We start from the raw sequence: 16,301 nt of genomic DNA on the forward strand, positions 1-16,301 counted from the left end.
GTTTTTTAGCATTATAATGAAGACAGTTGAGTTTAGGGACACTTAAAAGTTGGTTTCATTGCGAAGTTAAGTAAGCGAATTGTCACTTGGCCAAGTTCTCAAGTAATTCATCCTAAAAACAATCCCAGACATGGTCCAGGATGTTCTACCTATTTTCTGGGGTTTGGAGATCGAAGCTTGTTCTTCTTCCTTGACCTAGCAATTGTTCCCATATGGTAACTATAGCTACTAGCATAATCATTAACCGTGGCTACTAGCAAATGTGAAGTATACTATATCAAGCTCAGTGGATCTGGGCCCCGCTTCTGCATAAAATAAATGTATTAAATAAAAAGCGTAGACTCGAGCTGAAGGCATGGGAGGGGAGCATGGTTTGTGAGAGGTTTCCCACCTGGGGGAGCCCTTGAAACACCACCCTGTTTTCCCAGGGAAATGTTTCTGTCCTGCTGCTTTAGCGAGAAGAATTCGCCTTGCCACAGGCAAGCGAACTGTGGCATAGCTGCCAGGGACAGCGAGCAGGCAAACTGGAGCATCAAACAGCTGGGCTGTAGGAAAAGGGAGCTGAAGCATTTTGTGAGAGGTGCCTACTTGGGGAAACACCGCCAGATGACAAAGGACCAGCTAGAGCCAGGCCAGCTGGAATTCCCTCTGCTGCCTATTCCTGCCTCCACATACCACACGCAGGATTTTCATCAGTTAAACTGATCTTTAATTCCTTGGAGAAAGTCTACAATTCCATCCACACTGTACAGCGATAAAGTGGTATCTGTGTCATGGTCACAATGCAGAGTATGGAACTGGAGTGGAGGGAGGAAAATGGGATGTCACAGAATCATCTGGGTTGGAAAAGCCCTCGAAGCTCCTCCAGCCCCACCATGAACCTCACCCTGACCGTTCCCAACTCCATCAGATCCCTCAGCGCTGGCTCAACCCGACTCTTCAACCCCTCCAGGGATGGGGACTCCCCCCCTGCCCTGGGCAGCCCATTCCAACGCCCAACAACCCCTTCTGCAAAGAAATCCTTCCGAAGAGCCAGTCTGACCCTGCCCTGGCGCAGCTTGAGGCCATTCCCTCTTGGCCTGGCGCTTACTACTTGGTTAAAGAGTTAAATGTCCTTTGTGACTGTGGGCACCAGAGTTTTACCGGGAAAAAACCAGTTGCTTCTTTTGTGAAGACTTTTTACTAAGCCTCAACAAGTCTCCATACATGGTAGAGAAGGTGCTGACTGTAAGTTTATTGTTTTTCCAGCGCTCCTTAGAGTGAGTTTGGTGTCCCATGCCAGGACCGGGGACCTGAGCGCTGCTGACCTGCTGGGTCCCTTGGACTACACATGGGCTGTAGCAGTGAAAGCTTTCTGTAGTTTTTTTCTTTTATTTGCTGTGCTTCAGGGGTGCTGGGGAGGTACGCAGCGCTGCTTTTGCTAGGCAAGGGAAAGCCCTGGAAGGGCCCTGCCTTAAGTAGGAAAAAGGCCAAAGCAATGGCACGGGACATGAGCCTGGGGCACAGAGACTTCCTCTCTTTTTTTTTTTTTATCTCTTATATTTTTTTTGTCACGCTATCCACGGGTGCTGCAGACCAGGCAGGCCCCCCCCCGCTGGCCCCGGGCCCGCAGCCGCGCTCAGCGCCCCCCCCGCGCCGTCCCCCTGGCAACGGCCGGAAGGGGCGTTTGGAGGCGGCCGCGAGGCCGGAAATGACGCTGCGTCTGGCGCGGAGGCGGCGGAGCCGGGCCGGAGCCATGTCAGCGGGTGGCGGAGGGCAGCGCGACGCGGGGGCCGCCGGCGGGTGAGGCTGGGCCGCGGGCGCCGCCGGAGAAGGGTCTGGGCGCGGCGGGGCGGCCGGGGCTGAGGCTTCTCTCTTTTCCAGGCGCCGCAGTAAGTGGGACCAGCCCGGCCCGGCCCCCGCCTTCCTGCTCCCCGGCACCGCGCCGCTGCCCGGGCGCCCCTTTCCCGGCAGCGGAGATGGCGGCTCCGCTGTGGCGGGCTCCGAGAGCTCCGCAGCCCCCTCGGGAGCGCTGGATGCGGCCGCGGCCGTGGCCGCCAAAATCAACGCGATGTTAATGGCCAAAGGGAAATTGAAGCCGGCGCCCAGCACGGCGGACAAGGTGGGTGCCCGGGGGGACCGCCAGGCCCGGGGCTGATGCGCGAGGGTGGGTGTCACTCTGTTTTCTGGAGGCTGCGACCTGTATTAGTCGGAGTAGTTGTCACTGATAAGGGGAAATGATGGAGGTTTGCTTCGTGAAGTAGGATATAACAAAAAAACAATCGGAAAACCTTTTTAAAATTTTTTTTCCAAACAACGAAACAGTGTCATAGCTGCGAGGTCAGTCCATAAGGCTTAACCAAAGTGATCTGTAGGAAGATGTTAAACTCTTCTCTGAAGTATTTTCTAAGTAGTCCAGCCAATGCAAAAACCGTATAAAACAGCCAGTTTAAAATATGAGATCAAACTATTTTTGTGCTTAAACTAGTTGTCAGTAAAAGCCCTATGTCCAGGTTCTAAGCATCTTAGTCAGCTTCTGGTCAGCCCTGACCTGAGCTTTGGTCAGGCACTTGGACTAGATGATTGTTGTAGGCCTCTTCCAACTAGACTTTTCTATTCTAAAGCAAGTGTGACTTAAAGGCTGGTTTTGAGTTTCAGTAACAGGAACAGTCTTGCTGTTCTGCATGTTGTTAGCTTATGCTGGAGCCGAGTTTAAAAGACTGTTTCGGGTTTCCTTCCAGACCTGTTCAAATACAAAGTTAACAAGAAGAGTATGTTTTCATGGCTGTTGTATCTTTTTCACATGCATAGTATTGGTGGGACTTGCCAATTATGTTCTAAGGGTTTACCTTGTGAGGTGGCATCAAAATGAGTATTCATTTTGTCATTGGATTTGTTCACAGATAATAGAAGAAAGAGTGGCAGGTGTGCCCTGCCACGTGTTCTCTGTAGGTTCTGTATCTGAAAAGATCATTGGAGCCTTTGCAATATGTGAGGTTTAGTAGCGAGTGTTTCTTTGATCGTTGCTATCAGCAACCCTGGGTGGATTTACCCCTTTGCTGCACGATGGTGTCTGCTTCTCAGTACGTAACATCCACCTGAGGATGTGAATTTTTCAGCGTTGAAGAACACGTGGCTTGGTTTCAGGGAGCCTCCGTAGTTGTACCAGGTGAAAGTAAAGTCTGTTCACTGACTGGCAGTTTGAGACACCTGAAAACTGAAAGATATTGTGGTGTCTCATTCTTCCATCTATGTTTTTTCCATAAGCTCTGGTGGCATTCTGGCGCCCTGTGACACCGTATTGCTGCGGGAACCACTTAACCAGTTAATTAATCTGCACATGGGATCGTTTTTTTTTTATTGTGTGTGTTGCTTTTGTTAGGAAATGTTCAGTGATAACATTTCCAGAGTAATTAACTCTGATGGCACTTCAGATAGTGAGCAAATGAAAATTAAGGAGCCTGAAAGTTAGTGAATGTACTTTTTAACAAAAAAAGGATGGAAGGAATGGAGAAGTAGAACGCATGTACAATGCATTAGGCTTGTGTCCCCCTGTAGCTGCCTTCTGGCTCTCATGTGAGTGCCATGCTTCACGTGATACTTATGAGAGTGGGTGGATACCTTTTGGATGTTATTGGAAGGTTCTCTTTTTATAGAGCTTTGGGTTATGCTTATGTCCCCAAAAACATTTCAGAATTTTTAGAAGGATGTACTATCTAACCCTTTATAAGTGGAAAAAGCTGTAAGGTCTTTGTTGTAACTCCAGCTCTCCTGTCATATCTTCTGAATCTGTTGTGACTCTGTGGCTTTTTCTTTCTTAGCACTTAGATAACTGACACAAAATATGTCCTTTTTGTAAAAAAAGAAGGAAGGGGGGGGGAAGTGTAGTCGTAGTGTAGATGAGTTTAGGTCTTGAACAGAAATTGTTTGTGTAAGGGGAGTTGAGAGAAGTATGAATTACATGTTTTATTAGTCTCACAGATTTGTCAGAGATGTCAATGCAAGTGTAGAATGCCTCACATTCTGTTTGAGCAACTTTTCAGCTTAGTTCTAAATCCGTTTCTCTGTTTATAGAATAGAAACAGTAATTACTATATTAAAATGTTATTAAGTAGTAGATATTATGTGCTTTCTGCTAATATTTGTAAAGCTTTTGGGCTCGACAGCTGAGAGGGGAGAATGAAAAGGATATTCACCTCTAGAGTATACTAGGGTCAGTTTGTTTATTACATCATTTTCCTCTGCTTTCCAACCGCTGGTCTTTTGCAACGGTTGTCTTTGAAGCTGCAGGCTCTGGGAAAAGGTCCGGCTACAAGTAAAAGCAAAGATGACCTTGTGGTGGCAGAGGTAGAAATCAATGATGTCCCCCTCACGTGCAGAAACCTGCTGACGAGAGGACAGACTCAGGATGAGGTATGTTCAGGATCTACGTCTGGTATTTTAGGCTTGGCAGCACGTTTGTAGCTGTTTGTAAAGTTAAAAGAGCTTGCAATAAACTATATTCAGTGGTTGTTTACTCTTTTTACAAAATTCCTGTTTTCTAAGACACTTTGTTTAGTAGTTTGTTGGTTTGTTCAATAAAATGTCGTGTGATGAGGTAAGGTAGTACCGTAGCTAGTATCCTTTAGCAGGCACCATTCATTCTCCTACCACTTTGTTAATGACTTCTGGTCATTAATTTTTATTATATTTATTATAACTTTTTATACAACAACATACCTTAAACCACTTTGGGTTTTTTTGTGTGTGCTTTATTATTGGTAAACTTGTCACTGGGTTTCTAAAATTGTTTGTAGATAAGTCGACTGAGTGGAGCAGCTGTCTCTACTCGAGGGAGATTCATGACTGCAGAAGAGAAGGCAAAAGTGGGACCTGGGTTTGTATTTCTTTTTTTTGGGATTTTGCTTTTTTCCTCATCGGGTGGCCAAGCGGTGGGGTTTTTGTTTGGTTTGTTTTTCACGAGCAGTGTCACGTTTGGGTGCCAGAGTGAATTGACCGTGGAGTGTTTCGGATGTTTGCTGTTATGACAGTACTGACTGCGTAGCTGCTTTCCTCCCTGCTTGATAGTGATGGGGCGAAATAAAAACCAACCAAACCACAAATGTGATGGATCAGACTGTGCTGAACTTCTTCCGACTGGACGCTATACTGGATCTCTTGTGCATTTTGCTGAGAATGGGCAACTTTCCAATTACAGAGAGAGATAATATTTCCTAGACTCAGTGCTTTTAGTTAGCTGACCTTTCATGGGGACAGGCAAATTAAAGTTTTCACTGGTATAACTTTAATAAGTCATCAAGTAAATAACTTCTGAATCTTTTTAGTTTTCAGTGCAAAGCTTTGCTTACTGAGCACTGTGATATTCAATTAATACCTATTTACTTCCTTATTTGAAGAGTATTTCAAATCTTTATGGAAGATATTATGCCTCTAGATGACTGTAATATAATTAGGTTGAATAGATTATTGTGTGTTCTCTGTGGGTTTAATGGAATATTTGTCATTTCCTTTCCAGAGATCGTCCTTTGTATCTTCATGTCCAGGGTCAGACACGGGAATTGGTTGACAGTAAGTGTACAAAGCATTCTCCTTTTTCTCTCATTATTTGTGGTAAAAGGGTTTTACTAAGGGGCTTTGACTGGTGTGGATTTGTACTATAAATACCTCGGTGTTGATAACAGACCCCATTTAAACGTTGATGTTGGGTAGTTCTGAGCAGAGATCTTAAAAGTGCTGTGTACTGCATTAGTCATGAATCTAAAACTTTTGATAGACTGCAAGGAAGGTGGGGGGGAGTGGGTGGTGTTCCTAGGCAGATACAACTCTTACACATGAGTTTATTCACTGATGACATGCTGAGATCCCATTACAATGTGTGTGACAGGGCGACCTTCCCTTTAATGTACAAACATGAACATTTTTGTGAAATATCTACATTTCTGTTAGAAGCACAAAGAACTTCCATCTTGCATATGTCTGCTGAAAAAAAAAAAAAGAAAACTATAAACTGTTCAGGATTTGTTTGTTCTGTGTATCAGTTCACGGGCTTACCTTCAGTTGTCTCTTGAAACTTGAAGCTGCCCACATGTATCCACTTCGATTTCCACAGCCAATAAACAATTTTCCATGTGTTAGTTTGCTCATTCACGCAGATGTCAATTCTGTGCAGGGTTAATGTAGATGTTTTGAGCATTTGCTAAAATGTGTGGGCTAAAACTGCCCACCTGTGTATATTAGCCTAAACTTTATCAGGGTGGGGGTGGAGAAAGAACCCTGATGCTTGTTGCCAACCTCTGTGATCCAATCCCAGAATGCTGTATCGGGCTGTGCCATCAGATGCAATCTTTTTGCCTGTAGATCTGCTGTCACAGAATATGGGAAAGTAACCTAATCATTTCATGATTTGGTTAATCTGAGCAGTTGACAAGGGCTGAAGTATAAATGAATTTCATATTCTGTCAACTAGGAGCTGTTAATCGAATTAAAGAGATAATTACTAATGGAGTAGTGAAAGCAGCCACAGGTTCTAGTCCGACATTCAATGGAGCTACAGTTACTGTCTATCACCAGCCAGCCCCTATTACTCAGTTGTCTCCAGCAGTTGGCCAGAAACCTCCATTCCAGTCAGGGGTGAGTAATTAATTTATGTGAATTTCATTGAATATCACTGATTACCACATTTACTTATTACAAAGTATACATGTAATGTGCTATTTATTAAAAAACAAACAAAAAACCCCACAAAACAAACCCCAAAACAAAAAAAACACCCCAAAAAAAAAACCCCTTATGTGTTGTGAAAACTGGAGGATTAATCAGACTGAGTCTGAAGAGTGAGACTCAGATGACAGTAGCCTCCTAAAAGAAAAGGGATGGAGAGAGCAGTCCTGCTTACAGAAAAGCCCAGGGCTGACTGTGCCATCTGACACTTAACTGACTCTCATAGGAACAAGATTTCTGACCTCCAGTGAAATGAACATCCTAATTCTTAGAGTGAAATAATAAGCTTTTCCTGTTACATTTACAGATGCATTATGTTCAGGACAAGTTATTTGTTGGTCTGGAACACGCTGTACCTACATTTAATGTGAAGGAGAAGGTGGAAGGGCCTGGTTGCTCCTACTTGCAGCACATCCAGATTGAAACGGGGGCCAAAGTCTTTCTTCGTGGGAAAGGCTCAGGTTGCATAGAACCAGCATCAGGCAGAGAAGCTTTTGAACCCATGTACATCTACATCAGGTATGAGGGGTTTTTATAAAAATTAAAAAAAAAAAATCCCAGTGACCCATTGCCATGAATATAGCTCAATGTTAATCAATGTGGGGAATTGTTAATCCTGACTGATTTAATACAAATGAAATAGCTTTTGAACCTGACTTTTATTTTAATAGAGATCTCTCTAAAGTCGTAATGCTATCAACAGTATGGTGATGTGGTGTAAAGTGATGCTCAACCATAGGTATTGCTTTTATTGGGAGCACAGTAAAGCTGTGTTCTTTTCGGGCTTGGGTTGCGATGCTGAACCTTGAGAGAAGAACAGAAAATGCGTTGACCAGTCAAGTCAGTGGTCTGTGCTTGATTCTTGCAGTATTTAGACTAACCTGAATTTTCATGTAGAAAATAAATACTCGTTGCTTTTGTTCACTATTGTACTAAATAGCTGCAGAGCTGCTAGAGTCCTGTTGAGGTGACCGATCGCTCGTTAAAGGGATAAGATCTGACAGCAGGTTGCTGATGAAAGAAGTGGCTCCCAAATTTGGCAGAAACATTTGTGCTTATGAGGGTTTTTTTTGTGTATGTTTTCAGTCACCCAAAGCCAGAAGGTTTGGCAGCTGCTAAAAAGCTGTGTGAGAATCTATTGCAAACCGTGAGTAGCTCTTACAAATATGAGATATCGGGGCCTGTCGTAGCTTTAGTGTGTGCCTGGCTAATGATTTTTTTCATGCTCTCAGCATGTGTTCTGACTAGGTTTTTCCTTCTAAATACTGCTGTTTAAGTTTTGTATAGTGAATAAATGTTTCTCAGGATGGAGCTGTAGTAGTGGAATTCTGAGGAATTCCTGAGCAGAACTGGGGGTGAGGGGCAGGGGATTGTCTGGATGCAAACATAAAGGAATCCTGCTTTTTTTTTTTCTTTCTGATAGCTGTAGCTTCCCTTGCATTAGTTCTAAACATTGTCCAGAGCCACGCTGTCTGCTTTATCTTTCCTAAAGTGACTTATACCAAAAAAATTTTAGAAAATCGCTCGCATGTACTCATAGAAAATTAATTTCTTAGCTTTTCTTACATGAGAGTAAATAATAGAGTAAAATCCTGAGAGACAGTCTCGCTGTTAGTATTGATAATTCAGTATGGGCTACAAAGTCTCTTTGAAAAATACACAGAAGCTTTTAGATTCTTTGAGTATTTTGTCTCTACTGAAGTAATTAATTTGCCACTATTTTCTGTGAAAGATTATCCTGTATTTCACACAAATCCGTCACAGAGACGGATTAGTGGGATGTTCAGTGGGGTTTTGGTCAGTGGGTTTTTGTTTTCAGTTTTTGTTTGGATTGTTGCTGTCTTTGTGCATAATATGTTGTGTAATCAAAGTCCCCTTATGGTTTTACAGGGATGCATGGTAAGATGCCTTTTTACCTGCAAAAGGTTAATATAGTAAATAGATGTTTGTTGTCTAATCTTTGAAAATTCTTTGTAGGTTCATGCTGAATACTCCCGGTTTGTGAATCAGATAACCACTGCAGTACCCTTAGCAGGTAAACGTTAGCAATAATGAAGTCTTTGAACTTGCGTTCTGCCGAGCTGTTCTTACACTTAGTTTTGTGGAATTTATTTACCTGTGGAAGTCTAAGTCCTTCAGTCGAAAAGGAGTCCAGCTTCTTTTACATTTGGTAATTAAATTTGATGTTTTTGTGACTCTTGACTGAACTGACGATGACCCTTTTTTCCCTTCTCTCCCCAGGCTTCACGCAGCCTGCCGCTATAAATAGCGTACCTTCCCAGCCATCCTATTACCCTTCCAACGGGTATCAGTCTGGTTATCCTGTTGTTCCCCCTCCTCAACAACCAGTTCAGCCGCCATACGGTGTCCCAGGCATGGTACCACCTGCAGTGCCACTGGCACCTGGAGTCCTAACGACGCTGCCCACGGGAGTGCCGCCGGTGCCAACGCAGTATCCAATATCACAAGTACAGCCTCCAGCCAGCACTGGCCAGGTACTGCCACAGATTAATTATTTGCCCTATAATTGTCAATTTACTAAGATGTTTCTTCACTAACAATAAAATACTTGAAGTAGTTCCAGATGGAGAATGCTGCTTTAGGGTGTTACCACAGGCTGTGATGCAGCTATGTAGGTAGCGATAGCGATGAGTTTGAGGTGGGAGCATCCTAAAAATCAGAATCACAGAATCGTCTAGGTTGGAAAAGACCTTGAAGATCATCCAGTCCAACCATTGACCTAACACCGACAGTTCCCAACTCCACCAGATCCCTCAGCGCTATGTCGACCCAACTCTTCAACCCCTCCAGGGATGGGGACTCCACCACCTCCCTGGGCAGCCCATTCCAACGCCCAACAACCCCTTCTGCAAAGAAATCCTTCCTAAGAGCCAGTCTGACCCTGCCCTGGTGCAATTTGAGGCCATTCCCTCTTGGCCTGCTGCTGGGTCCTTGGCTCAAGAGACTCCTCCCCCCTCTCTGCACCCTCCTTTCAGGGAGTTGCAGAGGGCCAGGAGGTCTCCCCTCAGCCTCCTCTTCTCCAGACTAAACCCCCCCAGGTCCCTCAGCCGCTCCCCATCAGACCTGTGCTCCAGACCCTGCACCAGCTCCGTTGCCCTTCTCTGGACAAGCTCGAGTCATTCAATGGCCTTTTTGGGGTGAGGGGCCCAAAACTGAGCACAGTAATCGAGGTGCAGCCTCACCAGTGCCGAGTACAGGGGCAAGATCCCTTCCCTGTCCCTGCTGGCCACACTATTTCTGATGCAAGCCAGGATGCCATTGGCCTTCTTGGCCCCCTGGGCACACTGCTGGCTCATGTTCAGCTGGCTGTCAATCAACACCCCCAGGTCCCTCTCTGACTGGCAGCTCTCCAGCCACTCCTCCCCAGGCCTGTAGCCCTGCTGGGGGTTGTTGTGGCCCAAGGGCAGCACCCGGCATTTGACCTTACTAAAACTCATACAGTTGCCCTCAGCCCATCGCTCCAGCCTGTCCAAATCCCTCTGCAGAGCCTCCCCGCCCTCGAGCAGATCAACACTCCCACCCAACTTGGTGTCGTCTGCAAACTTACAGACGGTGCGTTCAATACCCTCATCTAGAGATCATCAATAAAGATGTTAAACAGGAGTGGCCCCAAAACTGAGCCCTGGGGGACACCACTCGTGACCGGCCGCCAACCGGATTTAACTCCGTTCCCCACCACTCTTTGGGCCCGGCCATCAGCCAGTTTTTTACCCAGTGAAGCGTGTGCCTGTCCCAGCTGCGAGCAGACAGTTTCACCAGGAGAATGCTGTGGGATTGAAATACTTGTTTAATGAAATGAAATACTTGTTTTATCTTTAAGTTGTGAATTTCCTTTTAGCTTCTCTTAGGTTCTGCAAAGAGAAACTAGTTGTGTGTTCTGCTTCTATGTATGAAACTCTACATTAAATTAATACTTGATATGCATATTATCAAATTATCTTGTGTTTTTTGTTTTCAACTTCTGTATGCCAGAGTCCACTGAGCGGCCCTTTTCTTCCTGCTGCCCCAGTAAAAACCACCATGCCGACTGGTACACAGCCACAAGTCCAACCCCATCCCCAAGGTCAAAAGAGACGCTTCACTGAGGAACTGCCAGATGAGAGAGAGTCAGGACTGCTGGGATATCAGGTGGAATAAAATCGGCAGTTTTACTTCATTCACCAAAACGGAACTTGGCTGGAGAGAGATTGTTCTTAGCACAGTTTATTGGGCAACAGTCATGCAAGACCTTTGGCCGATGGCAGCAATTGTTACAAAACGTTGAGACCACGCTTTGGTTTCTTTGAGTGGATGCACTGTTCTTAAACCGTGGCTGACTTGATTCGTTGGCAGCTTGCTTTCCAAACCCTCAGTCTTTCATGAAGCGGTGCGTTCAAGTCAAAGAGATGACAATAGCGTGTTACTGGCTAGTTTAAAGGGAGATTAGTTGGGTTTTTGTTTGGTTTTCTGTGGGTCTTTTGGGTGGGCTTGTTTGAGGGGTGGGAGGGAAATGTGATAATAACTTCTAGATTTTCCCGTTTACCTTTCTTGCAGGTTGCACTTGAGAGGATTTCAAGAAGCCTAGATTTAAGAGATTGATTTTAATTTTTTTTTTAAGATAGCAAATGTTAAACAGTTGATTTTGATAAAAATAATTTTGAGTTCTTCAGGCTTATATGTGAGAAAAGGGAGTTTCTGCAAATGCCTCTCTGATGATACACCCCTGCTCACAGGCAAAAACCCTTAATTAAAGCTTTGCCCAGAGACAATAAGGAACTACCTGTATGTTAGACCTGATATTAATATCTCAGGCAGAGTTTACTGTGGCGTGAAGTCTATGCAGTATTCAGAATTAGCAGACTGAGGAGGCAATAAGTTGATCCCTGAACTAAGCAGCTATCTGTACTGTCCTGAACTATGGAGAAGGTAGAGTAGGTGATGAGGTGTCTTCCATATTGGTGCTCAGGCATGTTTCTTACTACGTTACCCTCAGTACTTTTAGGAGAAAGCATTTTGTTTAACAATGGCGATTAGTAGTTTCTTCTGCTAGTTGGCAATATGCTCTGAAAAGTTGGGTGTCCTATCATTATCATTAAGGAGCTATAGCTTATGTTGTAGTTGTAGATTTGCTAATGCCGTGTGTTTTTCTGCTCATAGCATGGACCCATTCATATGACTAATTTAGGTACAGGCTTCTCCAGTCAGAGTGAAATCGATGGAGCCGGATCGAAGCCAGCAAGTTCCTCAGGAAAGGAGAGAGAGAGGGACAGGTGAGTGATGAAAGGATTATGTTCAGGCCTTTTCTGTTTCTGATGGAAAGCTTATTTCAGAGATGATCTGTGTTTCATGTTCTTTTCTGTGAGTTGGGGATGGTTCTTTTGTGGGTGTTTTTTTGTGGTGGGGTTTTTTTAAGGAGAAAGGATACAAGGGTTACCTTTTCATGCTACATAACGAAAATAGCTTGATTTCCACTCTTCCCTGAGTCTGTATGCTCTTACTTTGGGTCTAGTATTTTGCCAATTTCTTGAGGTAACAGGATATTCTTGTGAAATAGGTTAGCATTTAATGCTTTAAATTATTCCAATTTAAAACTTTTTTCAGATTTGTTTTAAAACTTGAAATTTTGCAGCCTGAAGTTTCAGGGAAAGATTTACTTAATAGTCCCTTTTGTTTTCTGGCCATTATGAAATACATCAAGGGTATTGGTAACATTTTTGATGTTCTCCATCTTGTATGTAGTCCTAAATTCAACACAGCTATTGGAAGTCATCAGGCATCACTGCTCTTCTTAGGCACTCCAGTGCATTGAGCCACAGAACTGCTGGGCTTGCACTTTGTTTCATAGTGTGGTTTGGGTGGGAAGGGACCTTTAAAGATCATGTAGTGCACCCCCTCTGCTGTGGGGAGGGACATTACTACATCAGGTTGCTCAAAGCCTTGTCCAACCTGACCCTGAACACTTGCAGGGAGGGGGGAATCTACAACTTCTCTGGAAAAATGTCTCGTTACCATTCAGAAAATAATTTCTTCCTTATATCTAATCTAAATCTTCCCTCTTTTAGTTTAAAACCATTACCCCTTGTCCTGTCACTACAGGCCTTGGTAAAAAGTCTCTTCATCTTTCTTATAAGCCCTGTTTAGGTATTGAAAGGCTGTAATAAGGTCTCCCCAGAGCCTTCTCTTCTCCAGCCTGAGCAACCCCAACTCTCTCAGCCTCTCTTCATAGCAGAGGTGTTCCTGCCCTTGGATCATTTTTGTGGCCTCCTTTGGGCCCGCTCCAACAGGTCCCCTCTTGTGCTGGGGGCCCCAGAGCTGGATGCAGTGCTCCAGGTGGGATCTGCAGAGCAGAGTAGAGGAAGAGAATCACCTCCCTCAGGCTGCTGGAGACGCTTCCCTTGATGCTGCCCAAGACATGATTGGTTTTCTGGGCTGCAAGTGCATGTTGCTGGCTTGTGTCCAGTTTTTCATCCACCAGTATCCCCAAGTCCTCCTCCGTAGGGCTGCTCTCAATCCCTTCGTTCCCCCAGCCCATATTGATACCGGGGGTTGCTCTGACCCAGGTGCAGGACCTTGCACTTGGCCTTGTTGAACATCATGAGGTTTGCATGGGCCCACTCCTCAAGCCTGTCAGGGTCCCTCTGGATGGCACATCCCTTCCCTCTCATGTCTGGACTGCACCACTCAGCGTGGGGTCATCTGCAGCCCTGCTGCGATGCGCTCGATCCCACCGTCTCTGTCACTGAAGACATTAAATAGTATTGGTCTCAGTACGGACCCTTGAGGGACACGACTTGTTACTGGTTTCCACTTGGACACTGAGCCGTTGACTGTCACTCTTTGGACATGGCCATCCAGCCAGTTCCTTACCCATGTAATAGTCCATCCATCGAACCCATTTCTCTCCCATTTAGAGGTAAGAATGTTGGGGGGGCAGTACTGAATGCCTTCAGAAGCCCAGGTAGGTGACATCCGTTGCTCTTCCCTTGTCCGCTGATGCAGTCACTCCATTGTAGAAGGCCACTAAGATTAGTCAGGCAATTAAAAGTTAAACTCCTCAGGTCAAGGACTGAGTTAAAAATTTGTTTACTATTGCCTTTGACTCTGTGCTGGTTTTAAAAAAGAAAAAATAAGGGCTTGCATTGGTTTAAATAGGCAGTTGATGCCTCCGCCAGCTTTTCCTGTCACTGGGATGAAATCGGAATCTGAAGAAAGAAATGGTGCGGGGTCTTTACCAGGCAACCATGGTGAGTGAAATGAATAAAACATACTTGTACGTCAAGTTTCCTTTCCCAAATGAGTTTGCGCTGATCTCTTAACATTTGTTTAAATCGGTGATTATTTTTTTTGCCTGTTCTTTATACTGCCCTGTTGAAGTGAAAAGGTCGTATTGTGCTGCTCTAAAAGATGTTTGCTGTGATTATACACACATGATGCTTCTCTTAAAGCTAAATATCTGCATGAATGAGGAGAGTGTAATTAAGTGCAGGATTAAAGTCAGGTATTTTAGACCCTTCAGTCAGCTGGGGCACAGAATCTTATAGGGTTGTTTTGTAACACAGATATGATGTGGCTTTACATTGTGAACAGATGTCTCTAGAGGCACTAAGGAGTATCGGTGGAAGTTGTGGTTCAGGTGTGTATTTACAGACATGAGTTATGTCTGCGAACAATAAGTGCTGTCAAATTTCATCCTTTCTTAGGGCAATACATCAAGTATTGGCAACTTGGTAAAACATGATCATTTTAACTCTCCTGGTAGTTTAGTGCCTTTCAGGTCTGCAGGTACATCATGGTAGCCTGTTTAACCTTAGTTTTTCTGCAGTATTGGTCCCAGTGATTGCTCTTCTGTTAGCTTTCTTTCAAACAAAATTTCTACTTTTCTTTACGTATTTATCTCTTTAACGGTGAAATTGCCATCACTTAGACCCGTTTGCTAACTTTACCTTTTTTGTGTGTTTCTTTCTTCTTTCTCTGTTCTCTTACATGGTTCTGATGGATCACATGTGCTGTTGCTGGTGCTGTTTCGTGTGGCCTTCGACCTTGGATGACCATTGGCCTTGTGACCTCAAAATGGTGTCCAACTAACAATTTACAATTAACGTCTTCTTTTATTAACTCGTTTTGGGGCATTTTATCTCTTTATTTTTATTTTTCCTTCTTGGGGGCTGGGGGGATTGTTTTGTTTTCCCCTCCTAGATCATCAAGCTAAGAAGATGAAAACTGCAGAAAAGGGCTTTGGATTAGTGGCATATGCTGGAGATTCATCAGATGAAGAGGAGGAACATGGTGGCCATAAAAACGCAAGTACTTTTTCACAGGGATGGAGTTTGGGATACCAGTACCCTTCCTCACAACAGCGAGCTAAACAACAGATGCCATTTTGGATGGCACCATAAAAGCTGCAAAAGAGTTTTCATTCATCTTTTTTCCCCTCTAGCAATAATGCATGTATATTACAGAATGAACTTTGCAAATACACATTGTTTTTACATTTGCAGAAGCTAAAGGTTCAGTATTCCCCCTTGAAAGGGCTCCATTATTTTTAAAATCCTTATTTCTGCAGTGACTTTGTGGAAAAAAAAAAAAAGTATTCTGACAGGGCTAGTCCTTTATACAATGGGGGAAGTACTGTAAAGAGAAACTAGGGAAGCCTGTTGGTTTGCGTTTCCCATTTTTCCAGGGTAATTTAAAAATGGAAAGTCAGTCATGCTGACTTCATTCTACGCCTGGTGTTCGTATTTTATTGAGTGTTCCTGCTGTCAGCCTGTGTTTGCAGTCCTGTTGAGCTAATGGTGACCCCGGCTTCAATGTTTGGACTTCCAACAAAGGGAAGGAATATACAGTAGTTCTGAAAAACTTGAGGATCACATTTCCTAAAACTCTTGTTTTTACTTTAAGCATCTCCTGTAACTCCGCACTGTTTTTCTTTAAAATGTGGTTTTACTAACCCTACAACTTCTTGTTCTAGCCAGATGTCGGGGCGGGGGGATGCTCAGTTTTTTGGATGGGTTCATCCTGCTGCTAATCCCCAGGTGCCCACAGCGCTGTAGCACCGGCACTTAAATCTTCTCTGATCACCCCTGGATTTGTTCCCATTCAGCAGTTCAGATGGAACTCCTTCTCGTGAGCTTCTCCCCCATCTCTTAACTCATTCACTCACTTCTACCCCTTCTGTTTCATGGTGGTTTAACAAAGAAAAGGCAGGCAACAGCCGGGTCCCTGCGGCGCTGGCGACCCGAGCGCAGGCGTTGCTCTTGCCTTGAAGCGCGGAAGTGGAACCTGGGACTAAATTGTTGGATTGTTACGGACGTGCACTGCAACACAGGCTTTCTTGGCGGGGCGGGCTATTGCAGAAAGAACTCTCGTGTGGAGGAGTGATGCGTGGGACTGCGACGAGGCGCTGGTCAGCTTTTGAAATGGGAGAAATAGTTTTTAAAATGGGTTTGTGTGTCGTTGCTGCACACTGAGAGACCTTGCTGGCTCACTTGTACAAACATTGTCTTTCCTATGTGTTGTAAATAATTAGAACCATACTTTCATTATAAATAAATGTATAAATATTCTGCTGCTTGCTGCTTTTTTGGGTGAGGTTTGACTCGGTG

The 16,301-nt window shown here is 44.4% G+C and overlaps 1 protein-coding gene and 1 non-coding gene across 6 annotated transcripts; both read left to right on the forward strand.

The window, feature by feature from the left end:
• The first annotated feature begins 1,689 nt into the window (after positions 1 to 1,689).
• Positions 1,690 to 16,262, forward strand: KHDC4 (KH domain containing 4, pre-mRNA splicing factor). Of its 5 annotated transcripts, none has more exons than XR_012626700.1 (14): positions 1,690 to 1,782; positions 1,864 to 2,101; positions 4,264 to 4,392; positions 4,776 to 4,855; positions 5,495 to 5,547; positions 6,446 to 6,609; positions 7,007 to 7,218; positions 7,786 to 7,846; positions 8,677 to 8,734; positions 8,941 to 9,194; positions 10,693 to 10,848; positions 11,857 to 11,969; positions 13,852 to 14,332; positions 14,896 to 15,028. XR_012626700.1 is itself a non-coding variant. In XM_074853036.1 (14 exons), the coding sequence occupies exons 1-14, from the start codon at positions 1,691 to 1,693 to the stop codon at positions 15,093 to 15,095; spliced, it is 1,902 nt and encodes a 633-aa protein (XP_074709137.1). In that variant the 5' UTR covers position 1,690; the 3' UTR covers positions 15,096 to 16,262. The 5 variants fall into 5 exon arrangements, 3 of the variants coding, with proteins under 3 accessions (XP_074709137.1, XP_074709138.1, XP_074709140.1); XR_012626701.1 differs by having other exon boundaries at positions 11,885 to 11,969; positions 13,852 to 13,943; positions 14,896 to 14,941; XM_074853036.1 differs by having other exon boundaries at positions 13,852 to 13,943; positions 14,896 to 16,262.
• Positions 6,782 to 6,910, forward strand: LOC141936521 (small Cajal body-specific RNA 4). The gene has a single exon (XR_012626755.1).
• Positions 16,263 to 16,301: the final 39 nt, after the last annotated feature.

The sequence above is a fragment of the Strix uralensis genome, chromosome 32 (assembly GCF_047716275.1).
Source record: "Strix uralensis isolate ZFMK-TIS-50842 chromosome 32, bStrUra1, whole genome shotgun sequence".
Lineage (NCBI taxonomy): Eukaryota > Metazoa > Chordata > Aves > Strigiformes > Strigidae > Strix > Strix uralensis.

Excerpts from the sequence above, each read along its gene's own strand:
- KHDC4 (XM_074853036.1), top strand. The coding sequence starts at position 1,691 with ATGACGCTGCGTCTGGCGCGGAGGCGGCGGAGCCGGGCCGGAGCCATG. Across the intron at positions 4,856-5,494 it reads AAGGCAAAAGTGGGACCTGG|AGATCGTCCTTTGTATCTTC; the intron begins GTTTGTATTTCT and ends TTTCCTTTCCAG. Across the intron at positions 7,847-8,676 it reads GTGAGAATCTATTGCAAACC|GTTCATGCTGAATACTCCCG; the intron begins GTGAGTAGCTCT and ends AATTCTTTGTAG.